The sequence below is a fragment of the Cervus canadensis genome, chromosome 7 (genome assembly GCF_019320065.1).
Source record: "Cervus canadensis isolate Bull #8, Minnesota chromosome 7, ASM1932006v1, whole genome shotgun sequence".
Lineage (NCBI taxonomy): Eukaryota > Metazoa > Chordata > Mammalia > Artiodactyla > Cervidae > Cervus > Cervus canadensis.
This window is the reverse complement of record NC_057392.1, coordinates 47,924,032-47,948,235: the sequence shown is the minus strand read 5'-3', so window position 1 is coordinate 47,948,235 and position 24,204 is coordinate 47,924,032. Positions and strand designations below refer to the sequence as shown.

General features: G+C 32.4%; 1 protein-coding gene across 12 annotated transcripts in view; it reads left to right on the top strand.

The window, feature by feature from the left end:
* Positions 1-24,204, top strand: part of DLG1 (discs large MAGUK scaffold protein 1) — a 261,150-nt gene that overhangs the window by 218,584 nt on the left and 18,362 nt on the right. For 5 of the 12 annotated variants that reach the window (XM_043473294.1, XM_043473299.1, XM_043473293.1 and 2 more), the window contains 6 exons: positions 1,418-1,594; positions 4,889-4,958; positions 8,756-8,855; positions 16,331-16,372; positions 18,547-18,597; positions 19,725-19,826. In XM_043473294.1, the coding sequence (XP_043329229.1) occupies positions 1,418-1,594; positions 4,889-4,958; positions 8,756-8,855; positions 16,331-16,372; positions 18,547-18,597; positions 19,725-19,826 (542 nt within the window). Of the gene's footprint in view, positions 1-1,417; positions 1,595-4,888; positions 4,959-8,755; positions 8,856-9,536; positions 9,571-16,330; positions 16,373-18,546; positions 18,598-19,724; positions 19,827-24,204 lie in introns of all 12 variants that reach the window. The other 7 variants (XM_043473302.1, XM_043473297.1, XM_043473296.1 and 4 more) reach the window with 2 other exon arrangements.

The window sequence follows — 24,204 nt, the reverse complement described above, 5'->3', positions numbered from 1 at the left end:
ATTGTGAGTTTCTCCATTGCTTATCAGTAATATAGTTGTATTGATTTTGTAATTCAGAAGTTTAATTTATGATAATAAAAATGTTAAGGTATAGTTTTCCCTTTTCTGAATGTCTTGTGGCATTTGTTCTACCTCTTAAGCTACTCTGTTATCTTGTATTCTGTTTATTTGTATCTTCATCATCTTTGTCTTTACCTTTTTAAATAAATAGTAAATACCTGACTATATCAAACCTTTGTTTTTTTATGTTCACTCTATTTTTCCAATAGAAAGATGCTTCCTCAGTATTCAGAATTTATTGAAGTAATGACTTTAGCATTTATATCATTTATAATCTTAATTTTTACAGAAGAATTCTATACTTTTAGAATTCTTTCTTCAAATAAAATCCAATGTGTAGTATATGTTTTAATATATGTTTAAGTAAACCTTCCCACTTTTGATTCACCTATTTCCTTTACACTGTTAGCCTCTGAAAAGACTTGAAAGAACATATTTGAAAAGCATTAACTAGTTCATTCATTTAGCTGTCAATTCATTTCACCCCTCTTCAGTTTTACTTCAAGAGACAGCTTCTTAAAAGTTGAGTAGCATGAAAAGGAATATGATTTGTATCCTAATTTCCTGTTGCCAAATTAAAACAAAAGAATCAATTAATTATATTTTAAATGTAGTTGTTGGGATCCTTCCTCTACTCTTGAGAGAAGTTTTTTGAATATAAGAATTTTAATTTCTTTAAATATTGTACACTAATTAAGTAGTAGGACATTATTTTCTTGTTATCAAATTTTAAAATATTCCTAACATTTTGAAATTATTATGTTAAATTATTACAATATTTTTTCCAAAACAGTTGGCAACTATTAAGTCATCATATAGTCATGTATTATTAGTTTTCATCATTGTTATTGACTCTGAAAACCCTGGTTAACACTATGGTTTTATGAACAAATGAAAGAAATACTTACCTGGGAAAATAATCACTCTGTTCTTCTAGCCTTACAGTCCACAAATGATGAATCAGATCAGTCAGGAAATTTGTTCTCCCAAGTGTGTCTAGTCAAAGAGGAGAGTGAGAGTCTCTTTTAATATTTACATTATTAATTTAGAGCAACTCACCAGATTTGTCTTCATTTTAGAATTCAATATAGTTTGCTATTGGATTGTACTAAAAGTATGTTTTTTTATTTTCTCATACAATATTTTAAATTTCTCATACACTATTGAGAGAATAGTATGTCTGTTACCACAACAAGTTAATTTTGCTATTTCTTTTTAATCATTGTCTTCTTGTATATAAAAGAAAATTGAGCTTGGCATATCTACCTAAATTATATATATATACTTTTAGGATCCTGTTTATTTAATATTGATAATATCATTATAAGAAATGCAGACTTTTTTCTTCTTAATCTAGGGCCCTCTTTGATTATGACAAGACTAAAGACAGTGGCCTTCCTAGTCAGGGATTGAACTTCAAATTTGGAGATATCCTCCATGTTATTAATGCTTCTGATGATGAATGGTGGCAAGCCAGACAGGTTACACCAGCTGGTGAAAGTGATGAAGTTGGGGTGATTCCCAGTAAACGCAGGTAAATATAAGTCTGTTAGACTCTTACCACTTGAAAATTGGACAACGTGAATAATTGCTGGGATTTTTTATATTTCTTTTACTGAAGTGATGATTTTATGCTTGTGTGTTTTATATTGTGTTTCACAGCCGTTTAATTCTATTCACCTTGTATTGTAACTGGGCTTCCCTGATAGCTCATTTGGTAAAGAATCCGCCTGCAATGCAGGAGACCCCGGTTCGATTCCTGGGTCAGGAAGATCCACTGGCGAAGGAATAGGCTACCCACTCCAGTATTCTTGGGCTTCCCTTGTGGCTCAGCTGGTAAAGAATCCACCTGCAGTGCAGGTGACCTGGGTTCGATCCCTGGGTTGGGAAGATCCCCTGGAGAAGGGAAAGGCTACCTATTCCAGTATTCTGGCCTGGAGAATCCAATGGACTGTATAATCCATGGCGTCACAAAGAGTCAGACACAACTGAGAGACTTTCACTTTCTTTCACTTTATATTTTAACCAATATTTTACTTATATTTACAAAATTTTCACTTATATTTTAACCAAGAGAATATGAAGCCTCCAAATAGAAATTTCTCTAAAGGTCCTACTTGTTGTTAAAAACAAAGTAGGTATATTTTAAGTCACTGTGCCACAGATCTATACCAGTGGAGAAAGAATTAAAAACCTCTATAGTTTTCCCATGTGGTGGTTTGATTTCAGTTGCTAAGTCATTCCGACTCTTGCAGCCCCATGGACTGTAGCCTGCCAGGCTCCTCTGTACAGGGGATCTTCCTGACCCAGGAATCAAACCCAGGTCTCCTGCTTTGCAGGCAGATTCTGAGCTATGAGTTTTCCCATGTAGGTGGTGTTAAAACTCAAATTTTCAGGGGTTTTGATTGTGTGAATTGCCTCTTCTAGATTAAAAAAAAGAAAGCATTTTAAATGCAAAATTTTTAGAAATATCTAAAATTTTCTTTTAGATATTTTAGATTTTTAGATATTTCTTTTAGATAGCATCTCTTTTTCTTGTTTAATTTAGAACCATCCGTGCATTCAGTAGTCTTCCCTCTTTGTTTTAACTGGTTATTGTAGTGATTCACTCACTGATGCATACTTACCATCTAGTGGCATAAGTGGTTAAGTGCAGAGTTTCTTTGAAAAAGGTGATCCCAACAACCCTCTCTGAGGTCAATGGAATGTTATTGAATGTATCTACTTTTATGGGAAAGATATTAAAACGTCAGTTCATAATTTCCCCAAAAGAACTTGTATATGAGATCTGATTCAGCCAAATAACTGCCTAAAACTTAAAAGTTTTCAGATAGCCATAAATTGGACTTATACTTATTTTGTTGAGACTCTGAATTGATACTTATGCCAAATCATATTCCTGTTTATAAACGTCTCTACCATATATATATTTGTACATCTGTTGATAGACTTTGAAGAGTACAAATGTTGAAATATTGCCAAGATCTCTGTAATTGTGGTTTTGGAATTTATGACTGTTGTTGGCTAGATCCATATTTTTAGCAAGATCCAACTATTTGGTGACAACTCCTCTTTTAGCAATGCAACCCTCAGCATAACTTCTTCCCTAGAATAGAATATAGTATTCCTTTAAACACAGAAATGCCACCTCTGTGCCTTGTTGAGTCAAAAGAAACCTCGCATCGTAAATATCAAGGTCAGAGTTTCTAAAAATTGTCTTTATCTCTTGAAATCTTTTATCTTGCAAAGGCTTTACCTGTGTCTGCAACAAATGAGAAATATAGCTGACTTTGGTGGAAAGAGATATTTTTCCTTTTGTATAAAAATTGTATGAGGTTGGATTTTGAAGCCATAAGTGATAAAAGAGATACACCTTGACACCTCTACAAATCCCCAAATTCATGAATAATAATATAGAACATAATTTTCCTGCCATAAATTACAGTATGAAATCACAGCCAATTATGCCATTTCATCCTTCAGTGGATTCTAAACTTGTATTTTCTTACATAGAATGTTATCTTTCTTAGACATCTTTAAGTCTAATAATAGCACAAGGACTTGGAGTTCCTACAGTTCTTAGCTTTCTTTCGGGAACAGTATTGACAAACACAGTTGAAGTCACTTAACTATTTAGTAAGCAAAATAATGATTAGAAAACAAAGCCATTTGAGTTGTAATAAGTGTTAGTTTTTCAGTGCCCTGAATAAGTGTCTTGGCAAAATTATAAATTAATTATTCCTATCATGGACCCTCAGGGTTGCTCTGGAATAGTAAAAACAAATTTTAAATCCGTGACTGCTAGGGTTCTTCTGTACCCATGGTAAAACTTTATAGTTAGATAATAAAAAATGAAAGATAATGCATTTATTCATAGGCTTTTGGGTAGGTTTTTCTGCTGTATACTAATATAACTGCAATGCTGAAATCAAGGGTTTATAAAGCTTAATTTGTATGAAATTTTTCAAGATTCATGCTGGTTGCAATATTCATACATGGCTGGAGATTGTACACTATATACGTTGTTGTAGTATGTTGCTTGCTTGTTTCAAAGGTAACACTTTCAACAAGGTTTAAAATTCAAAAGATTTAACAGCTGTACAGAGCCCCTCTGAACCCTGTTCCCCACCCACCCATTTCACCTTCTTCCCTGAGAAGTTAACTAAGGTTACCATTTCTTCTGTATCCTTCCAAAGATACTTTAAAACTCTATTTTGTGTACTGTAAGTGGTTATTTATGTATTTATACAAATATATCATTGGAATTAAGCTTAAATTGTTCAGTGATGAGACCCTGGGGAAAAAAAAATGAATTAAGCTTAAATGTTTTTATTTCCCTCCTTTTTATTTTTAAAAATTTCAGAGCTGCAGAAAATATAAGTACAAAAGAAATACAAGAATACTACAAAGAATACCCACATTTCCTTCATCTGCTTTCCTCAGTTGTTAACATTTTACTTCATTTGCTTTCTCTCTGACACTGAGTTCTTAGCATATGTGTTCCATAAGCTAAGTATTCAAAAACAAGAACAAATGGAAAACCTGGAAAATTGCTGAACTCAGAAGTGGTGCATCATAATAATTTCAGTATAGTTATGGATTTGAGTGCATATATAAGTATACATACTTGTACTTCACAAGTGGTTTTGTTTCATAATAAAATGAGCCCTATATTTCATTCCTCAGAAATTGTTATTGTGAGATGCAAATGACTTTTAAAGGCTTTAGAATATAAAAATGCTCCATATTAAAGTAGCAATCCTGATGATTTCTAGTTAGAGCCTTGAATATGTTTATTATACTTAAAAAATAATCTGTCCTTTACCAGGGTTGAGAAGAAAGAACGAGCCCGATTAAAAACAGTGAAATTCAATTCTAAAGCAAGAGGAGATAAAGGGGTGCGTATATGAAATCTCTTATTGACTTTTTCATAATTCTTCTTTGAGCTACATTATTAAAGTTAGAAGGACCTCGCCATAAGAATTAACTATTAACAGCTCTTGCCATTGGTGGTTCACAATAATAGAAATTTGCTCAAGTAAGCAATTTATTAAATGAAAGCACCCATTTCACAGACTTTTCCAGATTGTCAAAATTGTCATTTGATACATTCTTAACATACTTTTGGTTGTTATTTTTGTAAGTGAAATGAATTCAGCCTTCACACAGATGAACAGTTATTTAGAAACTTGTGTCAACAGTATTAATTGCCATAACTAATAATACATCTTCTGAGAAAATAGGTCCCCCCAAATTATTAACTAGTTCATAATGTAAGTTTATGGGGTTTTGCAAGTGTGGAAATTACCTTGTTCTTTTCCTGCTTTATTCCTAATATTACTTATTAATAGAATCCATATTTCAAATGTTTAAATCAATATGAATTTGTATATTAAGGAAATAAAGGGACAGTCAAAAGGAGGACTTTGTAAATGGGCAAGAAATATATCAAAATTATTATATATATATTTTAGATGTATTTTTGTTTTCATGTAAAGTCCTTCTTGAATCTGGTGAACGTCAATGGATGATATCACAGGCTTCATCCTGTAGTATGTGTGTAAATACTGCGATGGAATATTCTAGCAAGAAGCCTGAAGAAAGAGCTGACCACATACTGTGTTGAAATACTGTTTATAGCAATGTTTTATATTTGGGGATTTTTACATCTAAAACAAATGTTTTATACATCTTTTGATCAACTTTCAAAAGAATATGGAAAATTTACTCTGCAAGTAAATTAATCCTACTTTTTGTACATGTCTGATATTAAGCATTCAAAGTTTTAATATTTTAAAGGAATATGGTCCTTGATCAAAGAAATTAAATCTCAGTAAATTGTATAATGTATTCAGTTATTTTGGGAATGATAAGTTTCTTTTAAATTTATTTGTACCTTTCAGAAAATACAAAATCATATAGTATAATCTGAAGTAATATTTGAAATAGAAAATCTTTGAAGAAAAATATCCTCAAGTAAATGCTCAGGATTTGAAATATATACAGTGATTTTCATGCTCGTTTTATAATGTCTTTTAAAATATTTTAGTAAATACATTGTCAGTGCATTGAAAAAGAAATTGCATGTTGTAACTTTTCTTTCAAACTGTAAGAAGTTAACTGAATTAACGACATATTTAAATCTTAGTCTTGTTTGTTGACTATAACCAACTTTATACACAGTCACTGTGTTCTAACACAGCACCCAAAGTATGCATGGTACTGAGTGGGGTAAAAATACGCTTGCCATTGATACAGAACTGCATCTCTCTGTAATACCATTTCCCATTCTAAGCTATTCTTTTCCTGTCCTTATGTGGTAGGTTATGGACTTTATTTCCAGTACAGAGTTTTTAAAAACACTTCAGATTCTCATTAACATTTTTAACATTCATTTAGCTATTTTGAAATACTACATATGGAAATTATATATTTAGATACTTGATATATGTTTCATAAATTTATAATGTTTTATCAGTCCTTATATTTATTGCACTATCTCTCTTGCAGTATAGCATGAATAACAATAAGTTACTAAACAGATTGTTTTGTATTGAAAATATAAAGAAACTAGAGGTAGTACGTTTCTTCAGTTTTATATTTTCCCTATACATTTTCATCCTGTTTGCTTGTGCTATTTTTCACTTTTAATAAATTCTTCACCTGCAGGATGTTAGATATAATACAATTAATACATTCTTAACTAACAAGCATTTCTTTCTGTCCTATATTATGATATCTTTATGATATCTCATTTTGGCTAACTGCAAAGATATCAAAAATCAAAACATTTTAAACTTCATGTTTCTTTTGGTTGTTTGCTGTGAAACTGACTCTGACCACTATATATGCAGTAGGAGGAGTAAATAACCTTTTATTAAAAATGTATCAGTTTTATTGGATGGGATTAAAATTATTACTAAATTTGAAATCAGTGATTGTCGTGAACAAAAAATTTAGTCCTTCCCTAAATTAGATTACCAGGAATTTTTTTCCTACAGAAATTTGTTTTCTTCTCTTTCTGTTTTTTAAAATTTGGATTCATGCAAGGATTTTTATTCAAATAATGCTATTGACAGTTTATGAAACTATAAGCTTATATTTCTCCACAGTATTTTTTCCTCAACTTAGTTTTTAACTTCTGCTTTCTTTATCAGAGCCTTCATATTTTAAGATTAATATCAAGACAGTCCACTTGACTAATGACTATGAACTTAATAATTTTGAACTGTTGATATGAAAAGATAAAGATAAAAGTTTTCATAAATATTCTTACCAAAATAAATCTTTTCAAGTAATAGAATTTGAGCTTAAAGTCACTTTAATCCATTTCAGTACTTTAATCACCTGACATCCCATGACTGAAAATATAGACATACCCCAAAAAAACACCGTCTGGTGTTGATATACTTCAAAATACTGATGGTATCATATGACATGAATAAACTAAAAAAAAATTAAAACAAATGTCTATCCTTTATGTTGTTCCCACTTCCAAAAATAATAGTAATTCCTGGTGTCACAAGGCCATTTCCTTCAAGACATGGGTGCCTGTGACAAATTACAAAAGAAGCTGTTCCTCTTTAGCCTCATCTTTCTTTGTGCTACATGCTTTTAAAACTCTGAATGCACAAATGGGATATTCAAGAAGGGAAAAAGCTTGTTTCAGACATCTGTGCAATAAGGGACCATCAAATTGGCTGTCATAGCAATTATGTATAAACTACTAGAATTTTAACTGCCTTTCTGGCATTACAGGCATCAAACCTTTTATTCCGTATTCAGGACATGGTGCCAGTGGATTGACTCGGGTTCCATTTTATTTATATATACCTGAAAAATAGATAATATGGCAGAGCTGAAAGGCTAATACATTAGTTATGATGGCATTTAAATTGGCCAGGAAAGTTGAATCTTCTTCCTTGATTAGATAGCACCGATAATTCTTTTGTTGGACTCTGTACTTGATGGACACATCTTAGTTTTCATCCCATTTCGTGTTTCATGCCATAAGCATTTAGTTATCCTAAATGCTAAATAAATCCTAAATAATTTATTTATTTATCCTAAATAAATCCTATTTATTAATAATGCTAGCAAAAACATTTAGCATTTATTTAATTCTCTTTTAAAAAAAGATTGTTTTAAATTTTCAACACTAGCAACTTTCTTAATTTTTTTGGTTCTCTTTTTTAGTAGTGGCTTTTTGTTAGTTTGTTGGAGCCACAGAGAGAGAAAAGGAAAAAATTTGCTAAAGCCAGAGGAAAATTAAGATTATTATGTAAACCATTAAAAATATTTGCATAGCTAAAGTAATTTTGGCTATAGAGCACCTATAAATCTTCTCAAAGAATATGGATTCATATAAATAGATGTGAACTTGGTTTGGACTACAGTAGTAGCTAATCTGGTTTACTCTTCCTTTTTTTTTTTTTAATCAAATAGCACTTACTCATTATTTTTAGGTATCACTGAATTATACTCCTTAAATTTTTCAGTACTTTCAGTTAAAATGTTAGAATTAGAGAAGTTAATACTAAATTAGAAGTTTACTGTATATGTGATTAAAGCAAAATTCATATACAAACTGCACACTGTGGTCACAAGAGTCAGCTTTCACAGAGCTACTAGGCTGGGCCTTTGTACACACAGACAGTAGACATCCCTTTGTTTTGCCCCTCCTTCTCTTCTTCAGCAGTCATTCAATGACAAGCGTAAAAAGAACCTCTTTTCCCGAAAATTCCCCTTCTACAAGAACAAGGACCAGAGTGAGCAGGAAACAAGTGATGCTGACCGTAAGTATGTGGATCCAGTGGTCAACTGAAGATAAATGTCGAGGGACCTACTGCCCTGCAGTTGGTTGTTACCATGGAGACAGTTTCAAGAGCTGCAACAGGTTACTATTTATCTTAACTAGGGATGACTTAACAAGCATAAACTAATCTGCATACCAATCTTAACTTTTTCTGGCCCCTTAGGAATTCTTAAAGTAAATGATATTTTTAAGCTGTGTTTAAAATAGAATTATTTTATGTAAAGGTTCTTATAAGAAACAACATAATCTCAAAAGAATATTTTAGACAAAAACATGAGTACCTCAGAACCTTCTTACTGATTTCTAGGTATAGCGTTGCCAATCTTTGATAATAGATCTTTTCAAAACATTCTGTTTTATCCTATTTCTTCATTATATGTAGGCAATCTGAATTTTACTTTTAAAATAGCAAGAAACAGTCAAAATTTTTGTTTGTCTCCTAATCAGCTTCTCACATAGAACTCACATTCTTTTAGTAGAGCATATCTAGCCATTTGCTTAATTAAACTTTCAGAAATACACAGAAATGCTCTGTAAGATACGTGCACCTGTAATGGTCTTGGAACTGTCTCTTATTGTAGCACCAATTTTATGCATTACTGACAACTATTTTCTTTGATTATCTTTTTATTGCTTGCTCTCTGGAAACTACTCTCTACAGGAGATCCCTGACGACATGGGATCAAAAGGCCTGAGTAAGTGATCAAAATACTCCCAAGTTACTTTTTTACCTCCATCTACAGACCTACCTTTTTCAGATACATTTTGAGACTCGTGGTAGTGCCTATCTGGCATGAGGAGGTGTATGATTTAGATTGCTTTTAGATTTTTCATGTTAATAATATGCTTGGGATTTTTATATCTATAATACCCTTTAATTTTTTTCATTTTTCACATCATTTGAAAAACTCTCTGCTCATATTTTCCTCTTTGTAATTTTTATGGCAATTACTTTCTTAGGAATTTTTTAAATTTGAAGAAAGACTTTTAATGTTTTTTTAACATAGTACTATCTGCCCTCATTATTAGAAGGTAGAATATAATCCTTACAGTTTTATTCCACCCCACCTTTTTTTGTTAAAACATGTTAAAATGACTTTGAATCTGTTAGAAAAGCATTGCTATAATGTGAAACTATAAAACACAGTAGACCTTAAATATTAGAAAAGAATTGTAGAACTCAAGTTCAAATAGCAGTCTGTGTGGTAGGAAAATTTTATACATGTTTTTTATGGTGATGTAAGTTATGAAAAGAATTATAAGAAATATTATCCTTTGTTTTTTCTTTAACCAAGATGTCGTCTCTGTTTGGGGGGAGTTGTGTGTGTGTGTGCATCATTCCTGTTTAATTTCCTAGTTAGTGTTTAATTTCCATGTAAGGCTTGGACTAGAGTCTGATATGTAGGAGTCATTCAATAAATATTGGAATGAGTGAATGAAATAAGTCATTTTTGCAAACAATTTTAAATGTGAATGTGTTCAAATTGATTAAATGTGAAATTTTACCAAATACTGCTAAATTATTTTAGGTAACAGTAACTCATAAGTAGTCTTTTAGGCTAAAGTTTTTTTCTAAATAGTTGTTTCCATTTACATTATTAAGCATTGTGAAAACTTCATAATTTGTTGATCATTAAGGATTTAGCCAATATCTTTTAACTTCCTAAGTTAATAAACTTTAAATTTCATAGATTTTTTTTCTTGATTAATGCTAACTTTGTATTGGACTTTTAAGCTTAACTGTAGGTACTTTTATTTCAACTTTTAATAATTACAGGTTTATATTAGATTGAAAGCAGTATGCTTTATATGTAATTATTTCTGTTACACACACTTTGCTATTTATGCATTTGCCTTTTTAGGATCTGGCAAGAGTCACAAATTTACTATCACTAGTGGCACCTTTTTTAAATCTCTTTCCTTTGGGAAAAACTATTGGTGAAAATCTTCAGAAACTGGAAAATATTTCCACAGATCTTTAATGCTATAGAATTTATTTTGAGAATGGTCATGCAGTGCTATGGATCATCAAATGATCCCACAGATTTCTGTTATCTATTGAGTCATCAGAGACCTATGGAAAGCTCATGGAAAAAGGAACTAAACAAAGAATTTGGTTCCCCTATTGATTTTTTTATAATAGAAACTATACCTTGACCACATCATATTTTCATCTCTCATTTTAATTGAGGTGTGGGACTTGGAAAGAGAAACAAATGAGAAATGATAACTGATTACCCATGTCATTGGTTTATTTTCTGGTTGTGACTTAAGATTCCTTGAATGATAGGTTTCTGTGCTTCATCTCACAGGAACTGAAAGAATGTTTTCACCTGGTGACTTGATCACATCAAGAAGATTTTATTTAGAAAAGGTTGATGGAGACAGAAAAAAAAATCAGTAAAATTCTAAAACTGGATAAGATGGAGGTTATCACATAAAACATTACTAGGAGCTGACAGGATGCTAATTATTATACAATAGAAAATACCGGGAAGAAGGGTGGGTCAAGAGTGTTATTTAAGACCTCAGTTATCTACATCTTAAAGTTCAGGATAGGCTTCTCTGGTGGCTCAGTAGTATAAACAATCCACCTGCCAGTATAGGAGATGTGGGTTCAACCCCTGGGTCAAGAAGATCCCCTGGAGAAGGAAATGGCAACCCACTCCAGTATTTTTCCCTGGGAAATCCAATGGACAGAGGAGCCTGATGGACTACAGTCCATGGAGTCACAAAGAGTCAGACACAACTTAGCAGCCAAACAACAAAGTTCAGGATACAAGGAATAAACTAAGCAAAATTCTATGCAATTTTAATACAAGAAAATAAGTGTGACTTCTTGTTGGTATTCATTAAGGTTTGTTGGAACAGGACTCTGAAAGGATTGAGAACATAAGGAAAAATTATTCCAGATAAACCTGTTGAAGAGCTGTGGAATAACACTGAATAGCAAGAAAGATGGACATCTGCATGTAATTTCACACAATCTTTGAAAAAATAGGGTATTTAATTAAAGAACACAGAGAGAAACAAAATACCCTAGAATACTCTTCATAGACGAGAATTCAGTGATTGTACAAAGAAGAAAATCTAATTATTGCTTTACCCTGCTGACAGAGGAAACAATAAGAGAAATTGTCTTTCAAAACCTAATTTTGACTAACAGAACTAATTAGAATATGATGGAAATCTGGGAGGATGCAACTAAATCATCATAGCTTACTGTAAAAAAGCCAGAAATAGCAATCTGTGTAGCTTTTATGTTTTAAGAAGGCAATTTTGAAAAAATTCAAGAGGAAAAAAACTGGGTAAGATTCCTTTAGAAGAGAGTAAAAAGTGTGTGTAGTTCAGTAGTGGTTATATAAGGTGCTCAGAAATGAAATTATAGCATACAATTTCAGACATGATTTGTACCTGTGTTTTGTATACAGTTTATTTTTATAGCTTTCCATTTTGTAGAACACCTCAGAAACTTCTACAGTTAGGCACGTAGGTTTCCTGTTATATCCCATCTTTTTCTGTCTTAAAGACTTATGTGAGTAGAATGGTACAGAGCTCTTAGATGCCAAAGCCAGACTTATTTTCATTTGTGTGAAGAATGTGTGAGAGTAAAAAAAAAAAAAAAAAGTAAGTGTAAGAGTAGTAGTATTCTTTGAGACTGATGATGTGTAGTATTTAGGGAGAACAAAGGGAAAAACACATACAGTCTCAAGAAGAAATGTTTGACTAGAAAGGTGAGACTTGACTAGAGAGATTAGAAATGGCTGTGATCATAAAACATTATAAACAAAAATTAAAACTTTAAGAGTTTTACTGTACTGTTTATACTGTTTACTATTTATACTATCTTATGTCAAAAGGATAATATTCTTAACACATAGATTTCTGACAAATCAAGTAAGAAACTAACTGTTCATTGGAAAACTGGACAAATGATACAAGAAGAGTGCTCAGAAGATAAGCCAATTAAGTAAACATATAAAAATGTTTAACAGCCCTAATAATTAATAAAATGATATGTTTTACCCATCAGCTTAGCAAACTTTTCTTTTAAAGGGGTATTCAGTGATGGACATGGTTCTCTGAAATGACTGCTTTTAACATACTACTTTTAGGAGTGTAAGTTAGTACAGCATTTTTGGAAAAGCATATCTTTTGACCTACTAATTCCTCTTCAGAGAATTTACCCTGAGGATGTAATCAGAGGTGGAGACATAGGTTTATATATCAGGGTGTTTCATTAATCTTTAGAAATTACAGCCCCTCAAAATTGAAATGCCCCTAAAATGCCTTACAGCTGGGAAGTAGTTGATAAAGAATGACATATTATACAGTATAATATTTTATAACCATTGAAAATCATATTAAAGCATAATGATGTGGAAAATGCTCACAATATAAGTGAAGAAAGTAAACTATGAAACTACATATATTGTCTCAGATTTGTAAATAAACATATATATTTAAGGTTATTTTGAATGGTGTTCCTTTGATAATCCTTTTAGTTTAGCTGCTCAGTCGTGTCCGACTCTGCGACCCCATGGATTGTAGACTACCAGGCTCCTCCGTCCACGGGATTTTACAGGCAAGAGTACTGGAGTGGGTTGCTATTTCCTTCTCCAGAGGATCTTCCTGACCCAGGGATCAAACCTGGGTCTCTCACATTGTAGGCAGGCACTTTACTGTCTGAGCCACCAGGGAAGTCCAACCAGACTGGTAGTACTCTTGCCTGGAAAATCCCATGGTCGGAGGAGCCTGGTAGTCTACAATCCATGGGGTCGCAAAGAGTGGGACACGACTGAGTGGCTAAACTAAACTAAAAGGAATAGTCAAAGGAACACCATTCAAAATAGCCCTAAATATATATGTTTATTTACAAATCTGAATATTCCTTTACATGTCTTTTAGTATGAATATATGTCTTTCTGTTGGGAAAATACCTAGGAAATGAATTGTTGAGTCACAGATATATAAATATGATAGGCTTTAGTAGATAGTGCCAAGTAATTTTCCAAAGTGGGTATATCAGTTTACCCCACCTCCAGTAGTATGTGAGTTCCAGTTGCTCCATATCTTTCTCTACACTTGACATACCTTTTGTTTTTGTTTTTTCATTTTGGTCATTCTGGTGGATGATAGAGATACCTTTTGTGGTGTTTTTTTTAATTAATTTATTTTAATTGGAGGCTAATTACTTTACAGTATTGTGGTGGTTTTAGCCATACATCAACATGAATCAGCCATGGGTATACAGGTATCCCCCCATCCTGAACCCACCTCCCACCTCCCTTCCCAACCCATCCCTCTGAGTTGTCCCAGAGCACCAGATTTGAGTGCCCTGCCTGCTTCTTGCATCAAACTTGCACTGGTCATCTATTTTACATATGGTAATTAATATACATGTTTCAATGCTATTCTCTCATATCATCCCACACTCACCTCTCCCACATAGTCAGCTGTTGTGGTTTTAATTTGCATTTCCCTGATAAGTAATAAGCTTGAACACCTTTTATATGTTTATCGGATATTTGAGTATTTTCTTTGATAAAATGCCTTGAAAAAGATTATTTTTAATTATCAGAGAAAGAGCATTTTACCTGTTTAATGAGCTCCCAACCAATGGTGATGATGCTATTCCAAGGGCAATGCTTTAAGTAGCAAGATTTTACTGTAGAGGAGTTATTTAAAGCATACTTGAAAGAACTTGAATTTGATTACTTTATAACTATTGGTAATTTTAGAGAATGCAAGATAAGTAAGAGAAATCCCCAGAAAATAGAATGTAGTTACTTCAACTTTGTATATATGTATACAACATGTCAGATATATTCAATAGTAGAGGAATAATAAACCCCACAAGCATTCATTTATCCAACTTCTCTAATTGTCAACTCATGGTTAATTTGTTTCTTCTGTACTTTGATTTACTCTCCCCTTCCACTCACTCAAGTGCAATAACTAACATTTCTTTCTTTTATATATTAGAAATTTCAGAGTGTAATTCCAATCCTAGTATAAATTTAAAAACTTTTTATTTCTTCTATGTGGCATTCCTACTCTTGGGAATGAATTTTAAGGAAATAGGACAAAAGGTGAAAGCCACATAAATGAACACATTCATAATAATGAATTGTTGATGTCTGTGAAAAACAATTTAAAGCAAAATAAATAGATAAATCATGATTTAACAGTCCAATAGAATATTATACAACAGTTTAAAATTATTGTTTTGACATTTGTGTGATAACATGAGAAGAAATTTTTAAATATAAACTTTAAAAAACCACCATTTTAAAAATGTTTATGTATTATTCAGCCTTATAATTTTTAATGTTCCTCCTTTATTAAAATATACATAGCAATGATTAAGAAAGTTGTATCTTGTCTTTGCAAGTTAGAATAACAGACTTATTTTTCATGGTGACAGCAATACTAAAACTAAGCTTTACCATTCTCTAAACTTTTCAGTAGTGCTACTTGTTTTTAGGAGACTGTGTAGTTGGTATGGTACAGCATATATTTCTCCCGAGGCTTTTTCCTTATCCTTTAATTTTTGTTTCCTTTACCTGACGATAAGAAATTTAGATTTACTTCTCTTCCATGGAAATTTTTGTTATTTTAGTTTTTATAGATAAAATTCCTTTTTATTCAAAGGAGAACACTTACTAAGACAACGCTAGAGATTATATTTGCATGAGAAGAGTGCTGGGTGTTACTGAACAATCAAGTTATGAAATGGGGTCACTTTGAAGGGAGGGGCCAGGCATATGGGTGTGTTTATCATCTTTTTGTTTTACAAAACAGCTGTTGTCAGTTTTACCAAAGCAGTTTCTCAGAAATACCAGTCTACTTTAAAATAAAAGCCCACCTTCTAGAATTCTGTTCCATTTGACCTTTTTTAGAGCATCAGGAAATCTGTGGTATCCAGAATACTTTATCTGTATGATCTCAGATGTGGATTTTCATTTCTCTTCAGGAACACAAAAGAAACTAAACTAAAAGGAGGGTCATTTTTTTCCATTTATTTTTTAAGATACCACTTCCTTATAGTGGACATCTGTTTTCTCAGATATAACTTGTCTCCTTGGTTAGTCATTACTGTATCATGACCTAAAGTAAATGGTGTCAGTAACATTTTCTCATTGGGATTTTTATGTTGACAGTTGGACTATTTTAGGATCTACTTGCCATTCATAATAAGATTTTGTTCATAAACTGTTGAACAGAAAACGAAGCATTGTCCTTGCTTACAGATTTTTTTCCTTGCTAGTTCATATTCATTTATTTGAAATAATCTTTTCAAAGAAAATCAGAAATGTTTTTAACAACTCTTTGGATATCTGTGGTTTATATCTCAACATTTTGTTGTCACCTTGTGTTTATTTTGATAATTTGCTTTTTTTAAACTCATGACTCTGTGTTTTCTTTATTTTTCCCATTGTCCTGCAATTTCAGAACATGTAACTTCTAATGCCAGCGATAGCGAAAGTAGTTACCGTAAGTGTTTTAAGTTATTTGTTCTTTTGTTATCTCCAGTAATATATCCTGTGGGGGTTTTCCCTTAGTGATGTATTCTGAAAAGTGAAAATTAGGTGCTTACTATTTTTAAGTCAGGGAAAGCCAAGTAAAATTCTTTACTTTATAGGTAAAGTCATGCTGTATGTACAGAAGTTAATTTCCAAAGTTTTCATAAAATACAAAAATTCATTTTAACAAAACTGTTGTTCATATACACAATATGTGTATGTGTATTTGTATCTTTTATAAGAAGTAAATATCTAGCTAAATAGGGATAAGCTTGTGTTTTGCATTTTAGTTTAGTAATTCTGTTTCTAACATAGGCATTAAAATATTTTTCAATAATGCTAAATTTTAATTAGCTTTATTTCCATTTTTATTTTGTGTCACCAATACTGGTGTGTGTCAATATACTATGTATTGCAGATTTTGGTGAACATAAGAAATGACAAAGGGAAAATTTTCAACTATTATTCAAACAGTAATACTAATTTAATTCTTGGTTCTTTTGTTATAGTCTTGGTATTATACTATTAAGTGATGTATATAAGCGTGTGAAATTTTAAAACACATTTGGGCGTGGGAGGCGGGAAGAGTACATGAATATTGTCAGTTGTAACACCTTAAAAATTAAAATTGCTTTTCTGACTTTTTTTTTTTTACTGCTGTCTAATATGAAAGTAATCTTGATTACAGATGAGTATGGCTGCTCAAAAGGTCCATCCTGTTAATATCAGTCTAATATTTTTTGTGTTGACAATATATACTTTTAACCCTCATTCATTTGATTGGTTGTTATTTTTTATGCATAATAGTTGCTTAATGATTTTTTTTTTTTTTTTGGTGTGGTAGTGTGATTTCTCACATTTTAGCATTTTATTAACATATCAATATGAACTCACCAGAGAGTAGTTGTGAAGCTTTCTAAACTAAAAAGAGGTAATGAAAGTATATACTGTCTGTCTCACCATTTGCATGTATTATTAGGTGTGGAAAATTCAAATTGCATGTTTCTGATAACATGTAAAACATGTTTTACATACAGTACTTTTAAAAGCAACTTGTATATATACATACATATATATATCTCTCTGATATAATAAATTTTAAAACAACAAAATATACTTTTAAAGCAGGAAAGAATACTTATACCAGTATAAGAATTTAAAAGATTTATAGCTGCATACATGTAATATAAACAAATTTAGTGTAAAGATTGTTATAGAGTCATAATCATCACGGAAAATATCTTTAAACACATTCTCCAAATACTGGTTGATTTCATTGAACCACTTGAATCTAACAATTCTTCCTAATTTGTTTTCTACATGTGTGTATGTATGTGTGTTTGTGTATTGAAAACTGAAGTTTTCAACTTTTTATTTTCGTTGAGCAGAGGTATAATGTGTAGACTTTTCTGTGTAGGATATTCATATGCTCTAATCCTTTAACTTAGAGAATTTAACTTGTGAAAAGTGCTTTTAAGATCAAAGCAAAATATATTATTTCTCCTTTACTATCTATGTGATGCATTTTGTTGAAAAAGAAGAATTTAATTTTATGTAAAACTTTTTTTAACTCAAAATGTTATTTTTTTAAAAATTGAACAAATGAATTATAGTAATCAATGAATTTTTTTCATCAATGAAATAGTAACACTAATTTTACCTTTGCATTAAAATTTTTTGGTTAGAAAATAGTTGTAATTATAAACTGTATGTGCAACATTAAATGTTATACCTGGTAAGACCAAAAATACAGCATATTAATAACACTAACTTATCTAATATGCATAAATGTAGGACTGCTCGTTAAAGTATTAACTTTAAAATATTTAAGAGTTTAGATTCTCAGTAAAAAATTAATAGCTTATGCTTGACATCCCAAGTGAAGATTTAATCTGTAAAACACACAATAACAGAAAGTTAGTTATTAATAGCACATTTATAGTTTGTTTTTATATATACCAGTCTTTGTGACTCTAATTTTTCATTTTTTCCCTAAATCTTGCCATAATTAATTTATAAAGTACGCTTTTTTGTCTTCACTGATTTTCTCAGGAAAATTCTAGTATTTTATATGTTCTATTAAAGAATTAAATTAGTATAGTTATCTTTATAGATTTTCTTACCTGTATTTTAACTTTCTAATAGGTGGTCAAGAAGAATATGTCTTATCTTATGAACCAGTGAATCAACAAGAAGGTTTGTGAAGTCTGTTTATATTTTACAGTCTTATAGAAAAACATAATTTGGAAAATCAGTCTAACTCAACTCATATCTTAAAAAAAAATTTTTAAGGTATACCTTAAAAAAACATTTTGTTAGAATTGTATTGTTTTTTCTTACTATATGTGTCTATATATAGAATTTTACTGTGTATATTTTATGAAACATGACTTAACCCATAGATTATTAAAACTAGTCATTTTATATTGGTGTTTTATTTCTTAAGCAGCTTCTTTCCAATGTTCATAATAGTATCACTATCCTTCTAATAACCCTTGTTCGAAATCTTGGAATCATCTTTGATCTTTCTCTGCTCTTCATCTCCCTTGTCCAATCAGTTTCTAGGCCCTATTTATTCTTATCATGTCTTTCTTATTTATAACTTTCTTTCATCCCTCCTACCAAAAGTTAAGTCTGATTTTCACTGCCAGTCTCCCTACTTCCAACATGATCCCTTACAATCCAGTGTTTACACTTCTGTTAGATCATCATTCCAGATGACTACTCTGATTATACCACGTTTCTTTTTTGCCCTTTGATCTGCTTCCTTGCAGTTATTGCTTCAGAAAGGATCAGTAAAACACTGTACTGTGTTTTCTCATTTGTAATGAGATGATGTTAGCAATGTATAGAAACATTATCTGCTAAACTGCTGGGTTTAACTTGGTTAAATTTATCTAAGTGTATGACTTCAAACAGGGCTTCCCTAGTGGCTCAGATGGTGAAGAATCTGTCTGCAATGCAGAAGATTCGGGTTCGATCCCCGGGTCAGGAAGATACCCTGGAGAAGGGAACGGCTACCCACTCCAGTACTCTTACCTGGAGAATTCCATGGACAAAGGAGCCTGCAGGCTACAGTCAGTGTGGTCACAAAGAGTCACACAGAGCTGAGTGACACTAACACTTACTAACTATGACTTCAAACAGATTGAAGTTTAAGATTTTAATAAATGTTTGGAAACTATCAAGTTGAGCATCATTGGTAGAGAAAGAAAAAAAGGAAATTCTTTATAAGTTAAAGATACTTTTGTTTTCTAGTAAAATAAAATACATAGATGTTTGTTGAGTGTTTATTCCTTTTAACATGCAGTTTATATTTATAGTTAATTATACTCGACCAGTGATCATATTGGGACCTATGAAAGACAGGATAAATGATGACCTGATCTCAGAATTTCCTGACAAATTTGGATCGTGTGTTCCTCGTGAGTAACTCACATAAAAATTCTTAATCAGTGTTCTTAACATTTTGTCACTCTGTGGTCAAAGTAAGCATTACCTTTTTTTTTCTCTTTTTTATTTTTTAAATTATGAAAGTATGAAACACATTTATAGGAGACTTGGTAAATACAGAACAAAGTTATATATATATATAGTTTCACTATTATATTACAATTATTTTTTTTACTAGATAAATTAAGATTTTTAGTTGGAGTTTCAATATCAAACTCTCAAAAATAAATACAATAAATATACAGAAAAGTAGAAGGATGTAGTAGACCTTAAAAGCACTATAACCAATTCAACATTATTAAGATTTATACAGTTTCACACTATAGTGGGAAACAAATTCTATTCAAGTTCCCATAGACTATAAACTAGGAGACACTGGAACATATCCAGGGACAGAAAACAGGTGCATAAAAAATTTGTGGTCCAATGAAACTGAAATCATACAGAGTATGTTCTCTTACCACTGTGGAATTATGTTAAAAAATCAATATCAAAAGATATTTGAAAATAAACCACATATTTTCAAGTGTAATGTGACATTTACCAATAGATATCTTTGACCTAGCCATTAAAAGCCTCAATAATGTTAGAAGACTGAAAAAACACAGAGGGTGATTGTAGAGAAGAAAACATTTAAGTGAGAAATTAATATCAAAGATAGTTAAGTAGAAGTACATGTGCTCATCTCCTCCTGCAAGAGCACCAAAATTACAACTAGCTGTTGAACAACCATTGACTGAAGGACACTGGAACCCACCAAAAAAAGATATTCCATGTCCAAAGACAAAGAAGAAGCTACAACAAGATGGTAGGAGAGGTGCAAACACAACAAAATCAAATCCCATACCTGCTAGGTGGCCGACCCACAATCTAGAGAACAATAGTACCAAAGAAGTTCTCCTACCTCTGTGAAGATGCTGAGCCTCCTGTCAGGCTTTGCAGCCTGCAGTTCCAGCAGAGGGACTGGGAATCCCCAAGCAGTCTGACTTTGAAGGCCAGTGGGATTTGATTACAGGACTAGGGGAAACAGAGACTGCACTCTTGGAGGACACAAACAAAATCTTGCACACACCAAGACCCAGGGGAAAGGAGTCTCCTGATTCTGCAGGAGACTGAACCAAGCCTACCTGCTAGTGTTGGAGGGTCTCCTGTGGAGATGTGGGTCAGCAATGGCTTGCCACGGGGACAGAGGCACTGGCAGCAGCAGTCCTAGAGGGGCCCTTTGGTGTAAGTCCTCTTGGAAAGTTGCCATTAACCCATAGAGCCTATAAACCCCAGGGCTTAAGTCAAACAACTAATAGAGAGGGAGCACAGTCCCACCCATCCGTAGATAATTGGATTGAAGTTTTACTGTGCACAGCCCTGCCCACCAGAGCAAGACTCAGTTTTTCCCACCACCAGTCCCTTCCATCAGGAAGCCTGTACAAGCCTCTTAGCCTCATTCACCAGAGGGCAGACAGAAGAAGCAAGAAGACCTACAATCCCACAGCAGCTAGAAACAAAACCACATCACAGAAAGTTAACCAGGATGAAAAGGCAGAGGGTTTTGTCCCAGATGAAGGGACAAAGTAAAACCCCGGAAAAACAATTGAATGAAGTGGTGGATAGGCAACCTTCCAGAAAAAGAATTCAGAATAATGATAGTGGAGATGATCTAGGATCTCAGGAAAAGAATGGAGGCAAAGATTGAGAAGATGCAAGAAATGTTTACCAAAGACCTAGAAAGAACAAACAAAGATGAACAATACACTGGAAGAAATCAATAGCATAATAACTGATGCAGAACAGATAAGTGACCTAGAGGAGCGAATGGTGAAAATCACTGCTGCAGAACAGAATATAGGGGAAAAAAAAAAAAAAGCCTAAGAGACCTCTGGGACAGCATTAAACGCACCAACATTCACATTGTAAGAGTCCCAGAAGGAGGAGAGAGAGAGAGAAAGGACCTGAGAAAATATTTGAAGAGATAAGAGCCAAAAACTTTCCTAAAGTGAGAAAGGAAATAGCCAAGTCCAAGAAGCATAGAGAGTCCCAGGCAGGATAAACTCAAGGAGGAATACACCAAGACACATAGTAGTCAAACTGACAGAAATTAAAGACAAAATATTAAAAGCAAAAAGGGGAAAATGACAAATAACATACAAGGAAATTCCCATAAGGTTATCAGCTGGTATCTCAACAGAAACTCTCCATGCCAGAAGAAAATGGCACAATATATTTAAAGTGATGAAAGGGAAGAACCTACAACCAAGAATACTCTACCCAGCAAGACTCTGATTCAGATTTGACAGAGAAACCAAAAGCTTTCCAGACAAGCAAAAGTTAAGAAAATTCAGCACCAAACCCAGCTTTACGACAAATACTAAAGGAACTTCTCTAGGCAGGAAACCCAAGACAAGGACAAGACCTACAAAAAATGAATCCAGAACAATTAAGAAAATGGTAATAGAATCATACATATGGACAATTACCTTAACTCTAAATGGATTAAGTGAACCAACCAAAAGACCTAGACTGGCTGGGCAGATGAGAACATGTGCATGCATGCACTTTGACTAACCACATCACTCTACTTAATCCCCCAAATTGTATGTAATTATTTTATATTGTTAGGTTAAACAGGTTTCCATTATGGCTTGCAATTGTAATTATCTTTTTTTATTGTCTGGTTATCGATTGTAAAAACTGATTAACATCTTTTACTATCGTCATTATGTAACTATTAATACCATTGTATCATGATTGGTCAACAGAAAATAATAGAATTCTGTATCACTAAGACTGTCATTTAATAGGAAAAAATCACTCTTCTAAGATGTGGTACATATATACAATGGAGTATTACCCTGCCATAAAAAGAGTGAAATAATGCCATTTGCAGTGACATGAATAGACCTAGAGATTGTCATACTGAGTTTTAAGGCATACAAAGAAAAACCAATGTATGATACTGCTTATATGTAGAACATAAAAAAAAATTATACAAATGAGTCTGTTTACAAAATGGAAGCAGGCTCACAGACATAGAAACGAATCTATAGTTACCAAAGGGAAAAGAGATGGGGAAGGATTAATTAGGAGTTTAGGATTAGCAGATACATGCTACTTGCTTAGTCACTTCAGTCGTGTGCAGCTTTGTACGACACTATGGACTGCAGCCTGCCAGGCTCTCTGTCCATGGGGTTCTCTAGGCAAGAATACTGGCGTGGGTTGCCATGGCTTTCTCCAGGGGATCTTCTCTACCCAGGGACCAAACCTGGGTCTCCTGCCTTTCAGGCAGATTCTTTACCATTGAGCCACCAGGGAAGCCCAATCTGAATACTGTCTCCTATCAAATGTATCACCATCCTCCAGATCTAGAGCATGTGCTGGCATAAACTGTTACGTTACAGTTAAGTGTGAAACCTTGCCTCAAAATATTGCTCATTATTAATTTTTAGAAGATACATCATAGGACCATAGGAGTAAATGGTAGGCAAATGGCTGAGAAATATCAATTACAGAACAAAATACCGATTACAGCAGATATATACTACTATATAAAAAAATAGATAACTAATAAGGACCTACTGTGTAGCACAAGGAATTCTGTGCAGTACTGTATAATGACCTATATGGGTAAAGAATCTACAGAGTGGATATATATATAACCGAGTCACCTTTCTATACAGCAGAAACTAACACAAAATTTTAAATAGGAACTATATACTCCAATAAATTTTTTTTAAAGATACTTTAAAAATTTGATGTATTTGGAAGTTGTCCACTTTTAAATGATGGGTGTATCTAAGAAGCCATAACAAGGAAAGTTAGAAAATATTTGTAACAGAATAAAAATGTTACCAGAATTTGTTGCATGCAGCTGAAGCTGCTCAATGCAACTAAATACAATGTGAAACTTTGAATAAGATCCATTATTTAATGGACACTAGCATAAAATCTTGTGAAATTATGAACAAAATCTGCATTTTAGTTAATAATACTGTATCACTGTATACTGTTTATTTCCTGGGGTTTTTGTGTGTATGTGTGTTTTTACAACATAGTATTTCTTTTTCTTCTCAGAATTGGATTAGAAGTTTCAAGTCTCATTCAAGTTTTTTTTTTAAATCACTAAGATAATAAACTTTTAGTCTTTTAGCAGTAATATAGATGCCAAAATACATGGAATTATATCAGATTTTGAGATCATATAAATTAGAAATCTAGCATTCTTAATCATACTAAGTCACACAAGTGGAATTAAAATGTCATAAATTTTTTAGCTAGGCAAAAATTCGTAAGTTTTCTAATATATGTACCATATTATATATATGTGTGTGTGTATGTACAAAAGCTTTTCTACTAGAT